Here is a 22,253-nt window from a genome sequence, read left to right on the forward strand (position 1 = left end):
AAGTACCCCATGTAACAATTGTATGCATTGTGATCATATATATAGGTTTTTAGCTGACAAGCCTCGACTGCGAAAACTGTGATAGCAAGGAACGATTGTTCTCGGATAAGAATTAGAGGAAGGAAAATCAAATCTTATGTAAAGCTTCTCTATAATAATGATAATAATAAAAAAAAAGTTTTTTAGCTACAAATCACCGCCTGTTTGTTTTTCCTTGAACTACATACACGTTGCAATCGATAACTATGCCTCGGTCGGTAATAAGTTTATAAATTTTCAAATCGAGCACACTTCTCGGTCCTGTAACCTGCTGTAACCTAAAATAGAAGTATGTAATATAGAGGACATATCAAAATCACCACGATGCTCCGTGTTTGAACCAATAAATAAAACGTAGAAATTCCCTAAAGAGCAATAATCTGGGCACACTCCAATTCCAATTATAATGCACCGAATATACGGATTTCGTACGTTGTTGGTGAAACGTTAGTGGTAAGCGAAAGGATACTGACAGCAATAAAGTAATCGATAAAATTAGCAGCGAGCATCGTTGTTCAGAGATTTACGTTACGTTTTTAGCTGGTCCGTCGCAAAAACGTTTCTCGCGGTGATCGTTTCGCGTGCAACGTGAAAAAAACGAATTCAATCCCGTGGGATCGTCTGTGAGAAAGGACACGATGCGTTACTTTGACAATGTGACTATAAACAAATATCAGCTTAACGCCAAACGAAATTTTAATCGCACCATCCGCTAAAATGATTAGCCCACGATGTTTTCATAGATGCTCACCGAGATAAAGGTTTCGCGTGCTAGTGCAATAAATAATCCACTGGTTCGTCAAATGAATCGCAAACGATTGCTAACGTTTACAGCGTTCTGAGTGTTCTGAAAGTGAGTATCTCTACACACGATTAGAATTTCACCTAATCCTATGTTTTATATCATAAAAGGTACAGCATCTCATTGACAGGCGATTTGTATTTAAACATAACCTTCTTCGTTCTAGTCAATCTAGTCATAACAATCACGATCTATTTACATTGTTACAGACTTTCGGTAGAGCCTTAGCTGCCAAGATGCCAGGCAAAATAAAAGTCAAAGTACTGGCAGGCCGTAACTTGCCAGTGATGGATCGGTCAGGAGACACGACAGACGCTTATGTAGAATTGAAATTTGGCAATATAACATACAAGACAGATGTGTGCAGAAAGTCTTTGAATCCTCAGTGGAACTCTGAGTGGTATAGATTCGAGGTTGACGATTCCGAACTGCAAGACGAACCCTTGCAGATTAGATTAATGGACCACGACACATATTCCGCGAACGACGCTATAGGCAAAGTTTATGTAAATCTAAATCCATTATTATTGCCTGGAGTTCCTCCAACCGTTAAGAATATTTGGACACTGGAGGCTGCGATGAATACTAACACCGGCTCTCAGAGTGGTGAGCACTTGATTACTGTAGATTCTTGCTACTAGATTACTGCTACTATATTCTGTTTTGTAAGTTAACGATAACGATTACTTATTCTAGGTTCAGTGATGACTGGATGGATCCCTGTATATGACACAATGCATGGTATTCGTGGAGAAGTCAACATCATAGTCAAAGTAGAACTATTCTCTGATTTTAACAAGTTCAGACAATCCTCCTGCGGTGTACAATTTTTTTATTGTAAATACTCAAAAGATTCTTGCTCCACAAAGATAATATTCCATGATAAACATATTGAATATTATTTCAGCACCAAATATACCACACGGATACCATACACAGAGCATTCATGGCTTTGTAGAGGAGTTAGTTGTTAGCGATGACCCAGAATACAAGTGGATTGACAAGATAAGAACACCTAGAGCCTCCAATGAAGCACGCCAAACATTATTTTTTAAACTTAGTGGAGAAGTGCAGAGAAAAATTGGACTGAAGGCTTTGGACCTTGGTGGAAATGCTGTCATTGGGTACGCTTGTATTTTTGAATGATTATTATACAGGGTGTCTCAACTAATTTGAAAAGGAATTGGAAAAAGAATATTAATTACGATATCATGACCTTTCGGTGACCTTGAGTAACAAAAATAAACACGAATACAGTTCATTTCTTCACAAGATATATTTGAGATGTTTCCATTGGGACATCCCACACACGAAAAAATTCACGCAATACATAATCATTTATTTATACACAGATATTTACAAAATTTTGATCTGGAAGGTGAATCTGGCATTGTGGCCAGAGGCATAGGTACTGCTGTTACTCTTGTGAAGCTGCAGGATACCTTGAACTTGCCAGCCGACAATATCGAAGAGTAAGTGTCCTCAATGCTTTCGACTACTCGTGTTCAATCTAATGTCTCGCGAACAAGTGGTTGTTTAATTATGCTCTATAATCCCAATAACCGTTGATCTGCCTTCCACTTAGCGGAACGTCTAATGCCGATATTGCCTTACAGTGTTCTGTGTTGTGAGTGGTATGCTGATTAGTCGATTAAATATTAATGACTAGTTAATCAAATATGAAATTTCTTTGTAGAAATGAATCTGTGACACTGCTTACTACTAACTAAATGCATGGAAGAGTTTTTTCTAAATGGAACCATGTTTCTTAGCGAAAAATAATGAAACCAGCTGTAGAAGAAAACAAAAATGATAGAATTAGATGCGATTATATCGGTAAACCTTCTAGTTGTTAGAACAATTATGCTTTATACTTTTGACTACGAAAATATGAATGTATAAACTAATAGGTATTTTTTCTTTTTAATTCACTTGCATGTGTTCATATAGGGCATTCTTTTCACAACACAAAGCACAAAAGGAACATACAGGACTCGATGAGAGTATGCCGCTATATCCCGCCACCCCTACATGTGTCCCTGATCCCTGTATTGCAAACATGCGTATAAAGGATAACTTCTCGCACCATGCAAAGACGTTCAGGGGATCGAGACGAACAGTGAAACCGTTGGAGTACCCGTGTGATGAGTTGGAAGATACGAGATCGTACGAGAGGCCACAAAGAATAAGCGGTATGAAGAAATCCGCAGTCTCTTATTCGAGTCTAAGCGAATCCGTGGTCCAGGACGCTTCCATAAGAATCATGTTAGCTCAGGAGGACGAAAGAGGTGAGGGCAACAAAAGTATCTTGGATGTGCGTATGAAGAACTTAAAGAAATTGTTTGGCTCAAGCGACGGGGACGGTAAAACGAACCCGCGCGTAACTAGCTCGGCTAGATCTTCGCTAGCGAGTATACACAATCCGAGAAGACACAAACTATTCAAAGACAACAAGAGCAAGGAAGGCATCGCTTCTCTTCTGATCAAATCTATACACAGCGTGCCTCTGGAAGATGTCAACGAAGGCCATGAATCGCCACTGACACTATCGAATAATATCCAAGAAGAGGCTAAATATTTACAGCAACGAAACGCAGCTGAGAAACGCGAACAGGAAGAGAGAGAAATGGAAGATTACAGAGAGAAAGTTGACGGTCTGTTGTTGAAAGCGCAGGAGAAGATGCAATTCGATTCGTCGTTCGAAGAGAATACACCTAGCTCCAACGATTTCTCGGACGAGTCTTCGCTGGACAGCGCTAATTATGATATTTTACAAGACTCTAAGATGTCGACTGTCGAAGAACGAGGGCCAGGTTACAAATTTATCAGAGCACTCACCAGGTCCGATACTTTCCCTCCGTTGCGATCGAGATCGTCGAAAATCAGATTACAGAGAGCAGATAGTGAAACTTGTCCTCTTCACGAGGACGATGCATTGGTTTTGGTCAAGTGCATATCTACGAATCAAATACCGCTTAATTTGCTCTCGGCAAAACTACAGATTGATGATACCGATGGAAATGGTAATGCAGAATCGAGTCAGAATGTTGGGGATGATATGCAGCATCAGCAAAAAGCAGATTCGCAAGACTCATGTTGCCCTCTAGCGACCAGCACACCCGTAGAAATTCGACCCCCGTTCTTCCCGGAAACTCAGAGCGAAAGACCTACATTAATTATCGCAGAACCGACAATTATCATTCGCCAGCCCACTCCCGTAGAGACTGACAACACGAACGATGAACTATCGTACGCCGACGACTCTGAGCTATCCGCGTCTGCATACTCTTTGCTGCAAAATAGCGATACGGAAAGAAAAGACAAAGTAGAGTTCGGTCAAGTGAATCAAGAAGAAAGGTTACAGATCGAGGAAATTGACAATGGTCCCCGCAGAGGTTCGTTCAAAGACATGGAACGCTTTGATAAGATGGAGGAGCATAATGTGCTGAAGTTTTCGACGCTGTCGCAGTCGCTACCGTCGCTGCATCAGTTCCAGACTCCTACCATCGCAGAGTCTCAAATCAGAGAAAACATGGCTAGCAAAGCGACCGTAGACTCTGTTTCGAAGACCTCGTCCAGCATTGAAAGTCTGATACATTCTTCCTGCAACGATATGCATAACACAGAGTATAAAAACAGGCAACGCAGGATGCTGGACCTAATTAAAATAATTGACACAAAGATGATGGATCATCCCGACGGCTACAACAATAACGATCATTATAAATTGAAGAGAAAGAAGAGAGACAGACTGTACAGAAACATCCATCTGACGAATCTCCGGAAAAGTTTGCACAACAAGTGTCTGAAGAGACGTCTCCAGGTCTACAAGTCCTCAGACATCATATATCCTCTGAATGAATCCATCCTACCACCACTCACGCCCGACTCCTCCTCCTACAACTCCTCTCTCGAGAGCATAATCATTAGCGACACTGTAACGAAGTCGCACTCACATAGAACTGAGTCGTTCAGCTCGAGACAAAGTTTCACCGCAGAAAGATCCGTGATCGATCCGCGATCGCACGAACTCGCTGTCAAAGAGTTCATCGTAGATACGCAGAGCAGCGACTCGCTTAGGTATAGTAGCGGCGCCATAGAATTAAAGGAATTAAAACCGATTGATACTAACAAACAGTCGTCTTCACTTCCATCCATTGATCGCGCGGTACACAACAGTAATAGCATTTGTAATATAAGCGAAGTATCGGACAACGACGAATTCACTAATATTACTAACACTGCTAATATCACTGACAACTCGTGTGTGTCCCGTCCTTCTCCCGATCACAGGCAACAGGACGAGGCATCTGTAAGTCCACCTTGTCCACTTCCGGCTGTTCCCTCCATGGTCTCAAAAGTTTGTCAGGTGCCAACGACCAAGGCACAGCCCGCAGTGTCATTGCACCGAAGATCCAGTGACTCTGACCTGAGCATCACCCCGAAAGGTGAGTCTCGACCATGTCAGAATAATCACGAAATTATGTTTACCTTGTCAGGTCTTGCGTAAAGTCTGCGTCTCGCTGATTATGCATCTTATAAGGAGACTGCACTGTTCTGGAAATCGCTTTTTGGACGAGACCATATGAATTCCGGAGATCGGAACCGTGCGGTCTCCTTATTAGCAGCGTTGTTGTTCGATCTGTTCTCGAATCTCGAATCACTATATTCATCGATGCATTGCCCCTCAGGTAGTTCATTGCGGGCCCAGATTCGAATCACAGGTTGCCTCATAAAGTGAGTTATACCCGGCAAAGAAGAACATTCCTGTACCAAAAACTCTCATTAATCACGATGAACCCACACGGTTATAGGTAATCATTTTTTTACATTACATACTTACTTCTTTGCCTATAGTTTGCTTAGGGTAACGGTACCGATGTACTATCAATAAGTAATCCCATCACTTTATGAGACATTCCTTTCGCAAAGAGACATAATTACGTACACAAGATCAAGCAGAAAGTCGATTGTTTAATTAATAACAAATTGTATCGTGTGTTGTAGGCAATTCTCTTGGGACTGATAGATCCATGACTGGGTTCCTGAAGACACCCACGGCTGTGATAAGAACCATGAACCAGGATGCTTTTGAAATGTTAGAGTACCCATTTATCACTATGCAGCAATACCCGCCTGGATTTATTCTTCATATCGGTAAGATTTGATCGTCTGAACTAAATTTCTTAGAGTACAGGGTGGAGGTTGATTTTTCCCTGAAGATGTTACATCCTTCTGTTACTATATTTACTAATATTGTATGTATATTGAGATAGGTGGTCTTGTAAGCTCAAGGTCAGTCAAGCTACTGGAGAGGATCAGTAACTTAGAGGAGCCTGAGAGTCGCGATAGCTGGTGGAAAGAAGTTCGAATGGAGGTTCGCTCTCATGCGAGAGCATTGGCGTGCAACGTTGTTATTGGTTACAGGGAAGAGACTAGCATTTGGTAAGTAATTCTATCAATCAACCTTAAACGACTATATACACCAAAAAGTTTTTTGAATACGGAACCATGATTTGTTTTACAGTGACGATGTCTGCGTGTTGAACGCTTATGGTACCGCAGCCGTCATCAATCTGCACAGCTCGACTCAGGACGTCGACAACGTATTTGTTAGCAAAGTACAATCAGGCTCGGTGATAAACCCCACAGAAGTAGAAAAGTCCCAACAGAAACCAGTGCCTGTAAAAGCGGAGAAAAGCGAGACAGATTCGTCAGTGACGACTTCTGTTCATCCAAGTGGTAAAGTAAGGCATACGTCAGAGAGCAAAGACCACGACGCTCAATTTCAAAGTAAATGTAGCCTCTGTCACTTGCCCTACAATGAGGCTAGCGTGCCTTTCCGCGTGAGCGTGTCCAAATGTGCAATATGCAAGCGTGCGAGAGTACCGGACGTGATGTTCACCACCATAGAACTTCCGGAGAATCTGGCGATGACGGGGAGGGGATGTATAATACAAGCCACCGTGTGCAAAACGAAGAAAGATCTCAGGGCCGAGCTGAACGCAAAGGAGATATCAGACTGCTTGCCATTTCTAGAATACGAGCTACATAGTTTGCTTCTAAATAAATTAAAGGTGAAGGGTATGAACGCCATTTTTGGCTTGAAACTGCAAGTCTCTGTCGGAGAGAGGCTGATCATTGGCATGGCTGTAGGAAGCGCTGTCTTTTTGGGTGCTTTGCCGACTCCGTCGGTGCCGCAAATTGCTTCTGGAAACTCTTGGCACAAGGAGGAACAGCTAGCGGAAATCCAAAAAACTTTGTTGGAGACTGTCAAGAAAAATAGAGAGTTCTATCGACTCAAACCTGTTGCGGTAGGTGTCCATGCATGGTAAAAAGATTGAGAAATGTTGATTTTCCGGACTTCGACAGGAAAGAGTTAATAATTTATTCGTTACAGGATGTTGAAAATGGTCGGGTTCCAACTTCGGACACCGACGAGTCCGACGAAGAACTGCCTGATATAGACTTCAGCGTTGGCACCAGGGATACTTGTGTGCTAGAAGTCGACGATATAGAGGATATGGATAGGATATCGTTGTTAATGGATGATAGACCTCCCGAAGACTTCCATGTAGTAAATACTCAAACGATCCCGGGTCTCGATGAGTTGGAGATCGTTAGAAACTTGCAGATGTTCACTCAGATCTCTAGGACGAAGATTCCGGCGGGACAGTTCGCGTCCATGCCATCGAAATGTTTCGCTAAATTGCTACAGGTACTTTTTTTTGCAACTGAAGATACTCTGTTTTAAAATAGTATTATTACAATAATTTATTTTTGCAGTCTGTGTACTTCAAGCTGAGGAAAATGATCCCGTGTGCCCTTTGCGACATGCAGTTTAAGTTGGCCCTCCCTGAACCAGACGAGATACAGTTCACGGTCATAGGCATGGCTCTTGGTTTAGGCGATCCAGTTAAAATGAGCAAGTGCAAAAAGAAGCTGATGACTCATTCTGTTAGCAAGGATCAGGTTAAAAAATCTGGTAAGTGATTTAATAATGCTAGTTTTGCTATTAGGATCTGAATATTTATTGAACTATTTTGTTCTTTTAGATGACACTGACATGATATTCAATTTGGACGTGGACCACGCCGAAATTTCATCCGACAATGCGTCCAGCATTGTCACAGTAAACTCTTCCCACCTAGTCAACGCTTTAGGGTTCAAGTCCAGGACCCGTTCACCATTGCGAACAAAGCTACACACAACGCATAAACATAAACATGTGAGTGTCCGTCTTTCGGGGGAAATGTACGAAAATATGACAATTAATAATAAATTTTCAGGTGCCTTTAAAAGGGAGGTATGGTGTAGATATAACCCCCCTTTCGTATCTACCCGGTGGTCGGATAGAGAGGTATCTAGGGAATCTGAACTTTTTCTTTATCCGTGAGAGCACGTCAATTAGAGAGGTTCGTTCAATCCTGAGGATTATGTTGAGGCTTAATCTCTTATTCTTCTGTTAAAAAGTGTTAAGGGTTATATAAAATATGTTTCATAATAACTGTTTTAGAACGGTGGTTTGAGCGGATTCACGCACAGTTTCATAATGGAGGTACTGGCGATCGTTCGAGCACATATAACGGCCTTGGGAGGCAATGCCATGGTAGCGTTTTTTATGACCAAATGTGTGCTCCTCCACAGTCCCCATAAGAATCAAGTAGGATCAATAATAATGGAGTATGCGACTCTGAATGGGTCTGGATCCTTTTAACCTGCTTTTTATGCGTTTTAGGGGCAGTGCCTAATAAATGTTGGTGGGGACGTGGTATCGGTGTCGTACTTCGCGAATGATAAGCACTGTGGAACTTCAAACTGCTGACCCCAACCTCCCCATTCGGCGCCACCATAGCTGCACTACGAGAACCAACGCCGGAAGTTCGATTTTTCGGCGAACGATGTTGGTCGACCGGGACACGCCGCGACTCATTATCCTGTGATAGGATAGGGCTTGTAAATATTCGAGATTGTAGCATAAGCACGTAACTCCTCGAGTCGCGGCAATCGGGTCGACGGTAGATAATGCTCACACGTGTAATTTTTAGCCGAGTCCAGCGATTCTAGCGTAAATACCAAGCAATCTGACGACGCACACGCGCGACCCTGCGATTCTAGACATACGTAAAGCTTTGATGATCATTAGGTGCCTTCAGAATTGTACATAAAAGTTTGCGGGGGATCGTTCTCGCCACCCCAACATTGTTGTAGTGACCTTTACAGGCAAACTGTATGATTCGGGCATCTGAGAGGAGCTCAATTTTTCCCGTTTTCGCAGGTTACTGTAGGATATGATCCGATTATCTTTTAATCTTTAGAGGGCCGGCATTTCTTCCATTGAAACTACAATTTTCATTTTATCCAAATCTTGGGACGGGTTTCCAAATTGATCGACTAAAAAATAAACCATTTTAAATAACAGTTGCGTGGTGCCTAGGAGGTAGTACAATTTTATCGAAGCATGATCAACTTCAGTTTTTAAAATTGTAAGAGTATCAAAAGCTATAGTATTGGTAAAATAAGTTTGATTTCACGAGACGAAGCCAAGATACATTATACTTATTTATAAATGTTCTCTGATAGATGTTAATTAACATTGTTAACAAGAAAAATTTTAGTGGCTGGCGACGGCCAGCTTGGCCCTCTACAATCTTAGAAATCGGTTAAATTGACGAATTTGTTTCTTTGATTGCCATAGAATGTGTTCCAAGTGTAAAAACGAAAATGGCGTAGGAGTATACGTTTATTATACTCGATTACTTGCAATATTTTGAATTGTTAACGATCGTGATCGGCGCGAGGGACGTCAGTTCTCATTGACGTGTTTGAGAAATGCGAATGGCCTGTACAAAGTCAGAATTTTGTAGATAGTAGAACGATAAAAATCCGTGAAACTATTTTCCACCTTCGATGGAGGGAACAAAAGAGTCTTGAGTGTGTTTTATTGAAGCTGTACGAATCGTGGCAAATTAGATTATCGGATATAGGGTTACGAAATATACCTTGTACATTGGATTGTTATGCATGTGTCTTGAACCTTTTACACTCGGTTGTTGTTTGTCGTTAACAAAACATAGCTGTCACCCTGTGGACGTGCATTGTGAAACAAAGTTTTGCGTTTTATTTTTACACAGTCGTTAATTACTCTGTCTCTGTTGCAACGCAATCAAATAAAATTGTCGTCGAAGTGAACTATTTGTTTGTGTGTTCTCTTCTTTTCTTTTTAATTATTTAAGCCTGTTGAATGGTTACTGTGTTGAATCTAAGGAGTCATAAGGAGCGTCATTGTTGTAGAACATCGGAAAGGAACAACAATATTTTATATATTTTAATGTTTCTTTCCATTAATATTTATTCTTTTTTACTTTAAATCATTCTCGCGTTAATATTATAGCAAAGATAAATTTTCTTGCATAAATTACATATCAACTTCTTAAATGGCCGCCGTGCTGGACTCGAGAAGCACTAGATCTTCCTCGGAAGAAAGCTACTTTGTCCCGTTTAAACATTGAAAATAAATAACAATTATATAATATTTTAATAAGGTTTCCTTCTATTAATATTTATTCTAATGCAAACCATCCTCGCGTTAATATATTATAGGAAAGATAAGGTCTTCCGGATATTCGAAGTTACATTGGAACGAGAGGGTCCCCGATCAGAGAAAATATTATCAGAGATAACTATGCATCAGCCCCGTTGTTTATCTTGCGAAGTATAATCGAGTTCCAGCTAAATGAATTAGTCGACGTCGGTTCCAAGTTGCTTCTGCTTTGGCTAAAGAATTTATTTGCAAGAAGAGACGAACCCCTTCGTGGCTCGGCCAAATGTAGCACGCTCGATACAGAAACAGCGAGTCATTCTCGTTAAATAGTTTCGCTCGCTTAAGTCGAAAATAAGTCAGAAAATATCGTTTCCGCAGCTGGACGATGAGACGATCAATTGATGAGAGGTAAATTGTTCAGTGTCTTCTTAGTGTAAAGCATAATTCGAGTCGGTCTAACGACGCCTTCCGAAACGGAGGAAAACGTGATCGACGTCCTGTCTTTTCACGCCGCTGTCCAATAACGGGATGGTTTCGTGGAAACCTGAAAATAGTCGAAAATGAAGCATTGTACATCCGGTTTTCATCCTTTGTCCCTCGAAATCATTCGTTACCTGTTATATGACTTTCTTTCTCGTCGATGTAGTTCTCCATCTCTGAGCCCAGCTCGTATATCCTGGAAAGGGCAGCGCAGACTTTGCGGATCCTTGGGGGAAGATCGTCCCGGAATCCAGGATTACACTGGGACGGCAAAGCTGCTGAGACATTGTTGCAGAGAATCACCATGGTCGTCATCGAAACGAGGATTACCACCGTTGAGCCCATCATTCTCCTCCTTCTGGAAAAACACCGAATCCCAAACTAATTCTCACTGGGAAATTTCTCAGAAATCCTTCTAAAACGATTCACAATCAAGAGCAATTATAAATCAACAAGATCTTTCGAGTAGCATATAGTCGAATAGCAATTTCTTTTGGGATTTCTCATCTAAATTTTTGTTAAACGATTTCGAGTTTGTGTCATTTTTTAGTTGTTCCGAGTTCCTTCAGCTTCCTCTACAGTAATTTCATTCCCTCGGTAACAATATGGGTACACAGCCATAACTGCTCAACAATTTACAAGTTAATCAAGCATCAGGCTAGAAGTACACAGAGAGTGCGACCGATTAAAAATAAAAACTACGATCTCCTGACGACAAAAACATTAGCTCGTTGCGTATGGATACGCGGGAGTCCGAAGGGAAATCAATTTCCCAGCAACAGGTTTTCCATTAAATCGCGCGCCGCGGGTTGCCTACCAGGATTCTGGTATTATCATAAAAAGCATTAACATTTATAGCTGTGTCCACGGATGCATAGGAGAATTTCAAGGAGTCTTTTATATTGACAGGACAATGCGGAAGAATTTAAGATATTCGGTCCACATTTTTATTTATCCGACATTATTGCGCCCTCATTTTACTAGAGGTGGCTGAAACAACGATTTTCTCTTCGTTATCAAGCTGTACAGTTTCAGTCTCTCATATTAACAAACCAATGAAGAAAAATTGAAGATTAGCTCCACTAATGCACTAACATCGAGCACAATTATCCAACAATATACCAGTTAGTCGAATAACTTGTTTATGTTTCAATTAAGTCGTACACATTTCTTTCCAATATGAAAGTTTTTTAAGTAAGTACGGACTATACTTTCAACAATTTTGTATCTTTTTATCATATATCTTTCGGTAATTATTTGCATTTCAACACAATTAGTATATAAATAATGTTTGTAACGATTGTAACACTTTATGAATAATTCTGTTGTCCTTCCGGGTGAGTACGGACATTTTTTTAAGCATTGTTGTAATTGGCAAAGGTTTGTGCTTACAATAAAACAGAAATTAGCTGCACGAATTTGCCCACTTTCTTTTCGCAACATTTTCTTTACCGTGCACGGCGCGCACAAATTACAATATTTAATACTTAAACAAATAAAAACTGATATTATATGCGATTTGAAAACGTTCCGAGACCCCATTAAATATTATACATAATTTTGGCCAGCTAAATCAATGAAAAGGATCACTGTGCGATGTTCTCGAAGTTCGAACTGCAGGAAGAAACAGGTGTCAGGTGTTGATCGAGGAAATGCCATCGGCAGAAAGAACGCAGGGGGTGCGATCAGTTACGAAACAGGGTCCACTGTTTGTCGATGCTACGGAAAACGAAAGAGGGTATTGTGTTACACAAGACGGTCACGGAATATCGAGTAAATAAGTCTCGTTGATCCGAATGTGATCTCACAAGTGAGCTCAAAGTCGGGGAAATCACATTACCGACCTTACGTGCTCGGACTCTTTAATAGTTCTCGCTGTGCTCCTGTATATCGGACGTCGCGGGAGTCCGATTCTTTGTCTCAAGACAAAAAAAAAAGAGAAACGGACGGACGGACCTGGAATTATATTAAATAACCAATAAATCCGACTCGACTACAAGCGCTAGGGTAAACAACGTTGAAATCCGTATTTTTGGCACGTCCGGCTGCTACATCCTACCCTTATTACTCTCATCAATTAGAATCCTGAAGAAATCGCCGTGTCGTACACCGGTTTATGTTATGTTCATGGAAACTGTCATAAACTGCGGATTTTTGTGCAAAATAAAAATGACCTGCTTCTCACATTTTCGCATAGGTTTCTAAAAAGAATTTGTGCTAAAAAGAATTCAAGAAGAGTAAGTAACTTTTAATGAAACACCTTGATCATTTTTAAATGCATGAATTGCATGTGAATGATTTTACGATTCGGTTAAAATGGTCATTTCAAGTACAGCGTAACAAGGTTCTTCCTAGAATAATTTAATATAATTAGTAGACTGTGCGGATCTTTATGCAAATTCCATCTTTTATGGATAGCTTTATACAAATCAGGATGAGAAAGTAATTATTGTCGTAAATGTACAAAGTCCGCAGTCTAAATATAATATAAAACTTCCTTTTTCCATTACAAGAGCCAGGAGCAAAATAGAAATGTCTCTCTTGTTTTCATAATTTTAATAAGCTGCGAATCGTAGGATTGCTGTAAGCTGTAACTTAATGCTGTTCCGATCTATCCGGTTATGTAACGCGGCAATAAAGGATGATGACATGAAGAATGGAAGGTCGGAAGCAACAATTTCGAGCTTAAGTAACCTTTCGTAATAAAGGAATGACGCAGCGCGTAAATAATTCGGCAATGTATCAATATTTAACTGCTGGGTGTGTTCTCCGACTCCCCGCTGCGATACTTGGAATTTTTCCTTGTTTCCCGACTCTTAATTAAGACCCTGCGGTGTTAATGGTTAAGTGGTTTGTTTTGGGCTGTTCTGACCATTAATTTCGGCGATTGATGGGTCATAAATCAATCGCATAAAAAAAGATTATGGCGATAAACGTAGAAGCTTTCACCCAATTCACCGATCGTCGCAATATACTCTTCTTCATTGTAAATCATCAATATATTTCGCTGTTAATTAACCCCTTGCCGTATTTTGACCAGCCAGACTCGCGATTAAGGTTTTTAACAAAGTCTAACAAATAATTTAGATGAAATAAAATTTGATTAGTTTGTAATGAATATTTAAGCATTAAACTAAATGTAACCATTCAAAAAATATACATTTTCTTTTCCCTTCTACGACATTTTTATGCATAAAGACGTTTTAATCACTGTAACTGTAAAGAAAAAGGTACGGCAAGGGGTTAATTAAGGCAAGGATAAATATGATTAGTTATAGACTTCTTTGAATCAGCGTCGGCAAGTTGGCCTAACAGAGCAGCAATCGAAGTCCCGTTCACAAACAACAGGTAGCACCGCGAACGTTCAGTGAATAATTATGACAAACGCAATTGCACAACGACAGCAATTCCCGCAAACGTGGGTCGACACTGCAGGTGGCCTAATCGTAATTCCCTGATGGAGACCCCGTGTATCAGACCCGTGGTTTTTACAAGTTTCAATTAACGTGGAGCGATTCTGTCCCATAAACTACCAGCGCGAACAACTTTAATTCGTTTCACATAAGTAAAAAAGTAATTACATCGCGGCATTTTTCTGTTATAGTTCTGGATTAGATCTGTGTTAAGTCCACTGTCACGTTAGAAACTGCACTCTGTAATTTAATTCCCGGATCACGAGACGAACGCCAGAGAACAGTGCAGTTCGCGAGCAGAAGCGAAATTCTTTCGACAAATAATAGCCCTCGTTTGTTTCCAGGTACACTAATCTTGTTTAATAGCACCGGTGACCAATCTGTGGAGCATCAGGAGCAAGACCGTCTCCGACCTGGAAACACCTCGAGTTTGCTTTTTAAGTTACGACCCGACGAAGAAGAATACCTCGGGCTGACCTCTTCCACTCTTATATCACTGGCGCAGTGGAAGCACCCGACGCATGATCACCCGAACGATGTTTGCCTCGACAAATTTGATTTAGCGAGGACGTACGATTATTTATTGCTACTATCGAACATCTTAATACCTCCGTGTCTCACCAGCCGAGTAATGGTTTCACAAGTCGGTTTAAGAAGTTCTGAGAACGAATTTATTAGGAGTACGCTGTTACAACTATATTATAACGTCGTCTGTTTGCTAGTGTAATCCGTTTTGCTAGCTTCTACAAACATGATTGCGGGTTTCTGGGTATAACAGGAGGAGATTGGTTCGTTCTGAAGTCATTTTCTCTCGTGTCGCCTTGTATTTGTTTGGGTGGTTTTGTAATGAACGTAAATTGCAGGAGCGAGTTTGCATAACCAATTGGAAAATGATTAGAGTTTGTAACAGGGAAAAGTTTTAATGTTTTGAAGAAAATTTACTTTCGTTTTGAGAATGTTCTTTAATGGTTTCTGATGTCTTGGATTGTTTATGCTGAAGGTAAAACGGACAAGTGGTTTGGAATTGGAAGAACGATTTTTAATAAAATGTGCAAATGTACCGAGGAGATTGAAGAACATACAAACGCGTTAAATGCGTGAAACATACAGCAAGGGATACCTTGGATGGATGAAAAAATTGTGCGAAAGGAGTTTTTAATGTGCCAGAAATGTACAAAGAGCATACAGAGCACTTTAAAAATATAAGAGTGGAAGAAACTGTATAAAAGAAGCATTGAACATATACAAAGGCTTTAAATGTGGAGAAAAATGCAGCGGTAGAGGCTCTGAATGTGAACAAAAAATGTACAAAAGGTCTTCGAGTGTTCCAAACTATGTGCAAATAAATTTTTAATCAAAATTTAGCGAATGTGGAAGAATGTTCGAAATAAATTGTTATACGCGTCAGATAATCGTTAAGTGTACAGAGAATCTATAAATGCACAATAAAATTTTAAGTGGATCACGATTGCAAATCTTACTAGGAGAAACAGAATGAACGAGTAGAAGATTTCCGAGAAACAGACTCGAATTGGAAAACAAAAATTTTCAGATTGGGATAACAGTGTCTCGAGAGTTATTCGCCGGTCGTGGGAGTAGGTGGCGGATTAGAGCCGCTGAAACGCGGGTTCCCGTTTCCGCTCGTTCCGGGAAGTTTTAAATTTCAATGAATGGAGGAAAACAACGGGTGTTTGTCCGTCAAACAGTTTGTAGCCGGCAACGATTAAATTCCTGAGGGCGGAGTTGCGAAAATTCCTCCGGTTACGTACACAGTCCTTCGTCCGAAGGTCTCCACGCAAATCTCGACAATTCAGGGCACTTGACGAGTGGATCAGAGAGCAGAGAGAGAGAGAGAGAGACGGTCGACGAATCGATCAAGAGGCCAATAAAGATATCGCTCGCGGGATTGTCGCCGGAAATGAATGTCAGTTCTTAATCGAGTTTGCGTGCCTGAACTACCGGCCGATGAATTTACGGTCTTGCTATTGTTGAACATGGTCGGAGGCGGTGGAACGATCGCGGGGGTGTCTTGATACAAAAGTAACACTCTTCTTGGGAACTGTCCACCCAAACAGTTCGCGGGAAACCCATGAAGATAGCTTAGGCTCGCGTGACGACGACAAACCGCGAATATAGGTCACGATATCACGATCTTCATAATTGTGTGCTCGAGTGTTTCGTGTACTTAAGAACTTGCAACTCTTCGTGTACTTAGCAACTCGTAGCCCGGCTGTTTTCTTGGCAAAATGTTCGAGTATTTAATGATTTGATTTAATTAACTCTGGCACACCTGTGGCATCCATAAAATTGTTCTTGTATTGTTTTATTCGAGACGCTTAAAAAAAGATCTCTTGCGAACAAGCGGTCTTTCAATTGCTGAAAGAATTCAACAGAAGGAAGTAGCTTTTAATGGAATACTTCGATCAGTTTTAAAAGGAATGAATGATTTGCAAAATAATTGTTTTTATGAGTCGATTGAAATGGTATTTTTAAGCACAGTACAACACAAGGTTCTTCCTAGAATAATTTGGTAGAATAATATTAACAAAAAGTTCTTTCTTTGAACATCAGCAAGTTCTCATTGGAATGGGGAGGTATTGTATGTTCTTCGGAGAGGCCATAAGCGTCCAAGTACTTGCGAGCTCCAGCGTGTGTCCCAAGGCACTCGAACAAGTGGTTGAATCATTACAGACCGCAGTATAAATATTTTCGAAACTGAAATTCAAGTAGTTCAGAATTTCTGTGCTTGAATACTTAGAGGAACGATTCAATGTTTGAACAACTAATGCGCAACGAGTGCCTGAGGAAAACGGTCGAGCAACTTTCTAGGTACCTAAACAATCGATCTTTGAATATTCGAGCATTTACGGATGAACGTTGTCTGAAAAATTCTCAGCTGTTTCAAATTAATCGATTTCAAAATACATTTTCATATAATTCAGAAATTATGTAACTGTTTCATGAGTGTCTAAACAATTGCATGCACGAGTAGAGAATGTGTTTCATAAAAATCTTCAACTGTCCAGAATGATCTCGACTTCGAGAAATAACAATAAATTAGAACGAAGTTTCAAAGCATTGTAAGACCTCCGTAATAAATCTTCAACTATCCAGAAAGTTTCGAAGCACTGACTTTCTAAATCCTCAACGCATGAAAATCCGATAAAATGAAGAAGCAATATTTTCTAACCCTGCAGAACCCAGCGCGAATGATCAGTATCGCGTCTCCATTATCTAGAAATTCGTACTCGATCAATTAGAGAACAAGAGTCTCCACTCAATCGTAACGAGATTACTTCAACGAGAAAGTATGCTTCTTGTGCGGCTTCCGGTCACGCTCTCGCGGAAGTGTTCTGATTCCTCATTTTCAAAAAATCGATTATTGAGCATTTTCTTTGAGCACAAGTAGATACTCACAGAACATAGTGTGTAAAAGAAATATACAAGTCATGTAATTTTGATTATTTTCATTTAATAAAAAACGCACATATACTTCAAGTGCCAGTAAATATGTGTGCAAAATACCAATGCAAAGGGTTCAATAGTTTTTCTGAGAAAATTGTAAGAACGACCTCGAAAACCAGAATACTTACAATTAGACACGTCATGGGGCTGTTAATAATTCCTGAGCTCGGCAATGCGAGAATTCATAGGATCGCGATCGAGTGGATTCCAAAAAGGTGTAAAGCGTGGAAAAGGGGTGTTTCAACCCTTTCTGGGTTGCAAAAGGGTGAGAAGGATGAGAAGTGTGAGCCGTAGATAATGCGAGTGCAATGGAATGTCGGCCGGGATTTATTCCAAGCGAATGCGACGCACGATTGTATTCCGGTAACATCACGCGTCGATTTCATTCTTGCTCGCGAAAAAGAAAAGCGACTGGTGCGAGGAATATTATGCTGGAATACTGCATGATGGAATCTGGGAACTCGCCGAGATGGTTGTCTGCTATGACGACATCCGTTTGCATGTTCCCATCTTGGAAATTAATTATACTTTCTGAAACAACTCTGTTCTTGCAGTTGAATACTGTAAATGTTGTGGTATAATATATCGAGATAAAGAGAGAAAGACAATACTTTTGAAGCTTGTTTTGCATTATTCTGCTGCGTGTATTTGTTAATCATGTTTTAAACAAATACAAGAAACTGCAACACGACAATATAGAATAACGAATTTTGCAATGGCTAAAAGAAAACGTGTGGAACGTGTGAGGATTCAAATAAAGGATGTGAAAGTATTTGGAGACAAAGGATTAAAAAATATGATTACCGAAAGTGAAATTGTTTTTAGGAAGGAGTGCACATGAATGCTTCGTTGATCGACTGGTCCACTGCATATTTCGTTTATAGATTATCGTTCTGCATTGATAAAATTCAGAGCCGGATAAATTTGTGTTGATTAAACATTAATAACGACGATTGAAATGCAGCTGTTCGGTACACGTTTACAAATTACTATCTGCGATTCTTAATTACAGTTCATTGTAATTGAGTCATTCAATATTTTAGGTCACCCAGGATTAACAAAGGCGAAAATCGGATTAAATTGTGGCCTATATTGGCAAAACGTGAATATGTATTGTTCAAACTCAACTAAATAAAGAAATTTGTATGTTACTATCTTGAATCCTTCGAATTCTAAAAGATCCGCCTACATGCTCGTCGCATGCTTGTCCCATGCGGGTGGATCTTCGTGCATCCTCACAAAAAGATTTCTCGGAAAATTTAATCATAGAGTCGCGGTAAACTTGAATAAATTCGCGGCTCGCGGGAATGGAAGTTAATTAAGCAAATGAAGAACCGTCATCGAACCAGCTTCTCGCCCACATAATAAAACAAAGAATCCCGCGTAATTATTTACGACTATAAAAAGAATGCGAGGCTGGCATTTTATAGCCATCGAAGAGTCGAGTTCTCTCTATCCCTCTCTCTCCGAGAAGAGCGGTGGTTTAAAAACTTTTGATTAAATACGTGTCCTGTCACGAATCCTCGTCCAGGGACACTGTTATCCCGATCTGGGATGTCAGGATACGTCGCCGAGATATATTGGAATTTGGTTCGCAACCGGGAAACCGTCTCGGAGACAACGCGCGTCCCGGAATCGTCCCAGAGGTTTTCCCCGGAGAACGAGACATTCCGCAGGTGTCCCCGACAGAATTAATGTCTCCCGTCGTGCGGCGACATCTTGCACGCATCCTCCGCCAATCTTTTGCATTCGCGAGCTCGCATTTCACAATTTCCGCGAGCGCCTCCGTTTCGGCCGCTCGCTACTTCATACGAAGATAATGGGAATTTACGACCGCTACCGGTTGTCCAGGTGTCAACGAGATCATTTGTTTTGGCCGAGCAGCTTCTCGAGATTTTATCTCGCCCACTTTTCACCTTTCCACTTTGTTCTTGCTATCTGTTGCAATATTTTCATCTCTAAGAGCAAAATGGTACCTGCAGGATTTTTTCCAAGGCTACAAGAATTTGTTTCGGCAACAGCCTACATAGTTAAAATATATAATAATATTATGAATCATTGAGAATTGCCACGGAGATGTTATGAACTTTTTAAAAAATTTTTTAATGAATTTTAATGGATTCGAAGGAAAGTTGCGAAGAAACGAGAATTCGTCTGTAACTCGGCACCCATTATATACCTGTTAATTTGATTCCCTTTATATGAAACGAAAAATCACGGCCTTTATACATGCATAACGCTGGCACAGACCGTGTTGATGTGTTTTTTAATCACTGTGGGAGGTTTCTCACGTAACGCTTTCCGAGGAATTATTATTTAAATCTCTGACTCGCGAAGTCTCGTTCAAAAGAAAGTATATAAATAAGAGTAACGTACCATTAAGAAGTTAGTTGAGTGGATTTTTTTACTTGGAAGGTTACAAAAAGGTTTAGAAGAGAGATTAAGAGAAAAAGATTTTTTCAGAAGGAGTTGGAAGAAAGTGGATTCAAATCAGCCATCTTGACGCATTTGCTATAACTCAATTATTCAATGTAACGCGTTTTCTGTGGAAAACGTGGATTATTTAGCGTTGATTCGTCAATAAAACTCTAATGAAACTAATGTTCCCGTGATAAAATGAATTGACATGCAAGATGGCGGAGAAAGTTTGTTACACGCTCTGCGTGTTAAGATTAATTGATTTTTCTAACTGCGTTTACTGCCGCGCGAACATTAGTTAGAATGACTAATTATCTCGCGCACCTGTTGGCGTTATTAATGTTAAACAGTTGTTGCTACATTTTCTCGGCAACAGGTACATAATAAGTGCGCTTGAACCCCCATAAAAAGAAGATTGAATAAGAAAGTACGTAGTACAAAACTTTGCGATGCTACATAAAGAGCTGATAAAAAAAGTTGGGTGGAAAACTTGTTCAAAGTAATTAAATGAATACTAATAACAGGGTGATTTAAAACTTTGATTAAAGAATAATCGGGGGACTTCAACGGCGGCTTGATCGCGGACTACCCTTCGCAGAATTCGTAAGCGAAATTTAATACGAAACTGGACCATTTCTTACAAATGCAAAAATGTAAACACTGGAAACAAGTTTAAAGAATTAGAACTTCTTCGAACAATCTCAATAATCAATTTCGGTTATGGAAATAGACAGTACAATTTTCTTTAAGAATTTTCTTAGGAAATATTAAAACTTGTCCATCTTACGTACTTGGCCACATTTTTTCTTTCAATGTGCACGTAATTGATGCTTGAATCAAAACATCTCATCTAATAATAATACATTTTTCTTTGAATCACAAATTGCTAACTATGACCAGGCTGATACGTCACACGACTTGGAACCTAGGATATTTAAAAATTGAATGAAACTACAGCACACATCTGTCACCCTAGTCACACTATAATGTCCCCCAGAATCTTGAATACTCCTCTATCAATAAAAATCATCCTTTACTTCAAGATTCTAACAAATGTCGCCATGTACCACCCACAGCCCAACAGCAAAAAACATCCCATATTTGAAAAATTTCAACAAACATCCCTCTCTGTGGACGTTTCCAAACAGCAAAAATGATCTACTCGAAAATTCCATCGCCGGGACAAACGGTCCCCTAAATAATTCACAGCCGTGCGATTGCGATTTCCAACCCCCTCGTTGAGCGCGTCGTTGTGCGTCGGAAATAACGAGAGATACCGCTAACCTGTTGCCCGATCCTGGACGCAGTGGCCTTGAAAGGAGGTGTCCTTGAATAGCGTTGGTAACGTCGGCGGTGGTCCTCCGGCGTTTGTCTCCAATGTTCGACTTTTTCGTCACCGCGCGTTGCACACTCGATTCGAAACGCGTTTTGTGTTGTGTTGCGTTGACAAAGGGAGCGTGCGTTGACAGTGTTGGCTTTGGTTTGCGGGGGCGTCGATAAGATCCAAGGGTACGGCTGATAGTGGCGAGATTCGCCATCGTTCAGCCCTTAAATACGAGCGGTTCGCGGGCCGGCCATGCGCGTTTCGCCGGCCCGGCCGGCCAGGCGAAATCGCACGCATATCACACCCTCGTCGCGAACCCGGTTGACGCACGTTTTCAATTTCATCGTGACACATACGATGAAAATTTCATGGGGCACCGTGGACCGTTGCGCAACCCCCCTTGGCCTCGCAAACCACGACGCTTCTCTCCTCGACGCGTCGCGACGCCCACCAATCTGATTTTTAACTGCTACTTAGCGAAACCCCATCTCTTCGCAATTTTTCCTCGGTTTTTTAACGTTTCTGAAACGTGTTAACATTTCGATAAAATGATACAGTGGTACAGCTTGTCAAATCTAGCTGTGCGGCTGACCAAAACATAGGAATGAGCAAACAAATACAAAGATTTCCCCTTGCGGGGGACATTCAGCCGCACAGCTAGATTTGACAAGCTGTACCTCGGTATACGACCTTAATCCGTTCCTGATGTCTGGACTTATACCGAATAGGACGTATACCAAATCAACCTTTCCTATAAGAAGTAATGTA

General features: G+C 40.6%; 2 protein-coding genes across 3 annotated transcripts; one reads left to right on the forward strand and one right to left on the reverse strand.

Moving 5' to 3' along the window:
* The first annotated feature begins 265 nt into the window (after positions 1-265).
* Positions 266-10,033, forward strand: LOC143213850 (C2 domain-containing protein 5). 2 transcript variants are annotated; one of them, XM_076434133.1, is made up of 16 exons: positions 266-492; positions 580-892; positions 1,051-1,447; positions 1,538-1,678; positions 1,749-1,965; positions 2,194-2,313; positions 2,792-5,289; positions 5,849-5,998; positions 6,118-6,286; positions 6,369-7,155; positions 7,242-7,559; positions 7,628-7,826; positions 7,897-8,069; positions 8,131-8,256; positions 8,358-8,504; positions 8,580-10,033. In XM_076434133.1, the coding sequence occupies exons 3-16, from the start codon at positions 1,078-1,080 to the stop codon at positions 8,664-8,666; spliced, it is 5,502 nt and encodes a 1,833-aa protein (XP_076290248.1). In that variant the 5' UTR covers positions 266-492; positions 580-892; positions 1,051-1,077; the 3' UTR covers positions 8,667-10,033. The 2 variants fall into 2 exon arrangements, with proteins under 2 accessions (XP_076290248.1, XP_076290249.1); XM_076434134.1 differs by lacking the exons at positions 266-492; positions 580-892; positions 1,051-1,447; positions 1,538-1,678; positions 1,749-1,965 and adding an exon at positions 2,538-2,677.
* Positions 10,034-10,067: 34 nt separating this feature from the next.
* Positions 10,068-21,899, reverse strand: Ms (neuropeptide receptor myosuppressin). Its single transcript, XM_076434143.1, has 3 exons — positions 21,446-21,899; positions 11,000-11,223; positions 10,068-10,929 (listed from the first exon to the last, which is right to left on the reverse strand). Exons 1-3 carry the CDS (start codon positions 21,697-21,699, stop codon positions 10,841-10,843), a joined length of 567 nt encoding a protein of 188 aa, XP_076290258.1. The 5' UTR covers positions 21,700-21,899; the 3' UTR covers positions 10,068-10,840.
* Between the last annotated feature and the right edge of the window lie 354 nt (positions 21,900-22,253).

This window comes from Lasioglossum baleicum, chromosome 12 (genome assembly GCF_051020765.1).
Source record: "Lasioglossum baleicum chromosome 12, iyLasBale1, whole genome shotgun sequence".
In the NCBI taxonomy this organism is placed as follows: Eukaryota; Metazoa; Arthropoda; class Insecta; order Hymenoptera; family Halictidae; genus Lasioglossum; species Lasioglossum baleicum.

What these genes read in the sequence shown, in the direction of transcription:
- LOC143213850 (XM_076434133.1), top strand. Translation starts at nt 1,078, where the DNA reads ATGCCAGGCAAAATAAAAGTCAAAGTACTGGCAGGCCGTAACTTGCCA. An exon ending in CGGTGTACAATTTTTTTATT is followed by an intron (nt 1,679 to 1,748) that starts GTAAATACTCAA and finishes ATATTATTTCAG; the next exon opens with CACCAAATATACCACACGGA. An exon ending in CCTGAGCATCACCCCGAAAG is followed by an intron (nt 5,290 to 5,848) that starts GTGAGTCTCGAC and finishes CGTGTGTTGTAG; the next exon opens with GCAATTCTCTTGGGACTGAT.
- Ms (XM_076434143.1), bottom strand. Translation starts at nt 21,699, where the DNA reads ATGGCGAATCTCGCCACTATCAGCCGTACCCTTGGATCTTATCGACGC. An exon ending in CGTCCAGGATCGGGCAACAG is followed by an intron (nt 11,224 to 21,445) that starts GTTAGCGGTATC and finishes GTGTTTTTCCAG; the next exon opens with AAGGAGGAGAATGATGGGCT. An exon ending in GAAAGAAAGTCATATAACAG is followed by an intron (nt 10,930 to 10,999) that starts GTAACGAATGAT and finishes GACTATTTTCAG; the next exon opens with GTTTCCACGAAACCATCCCG.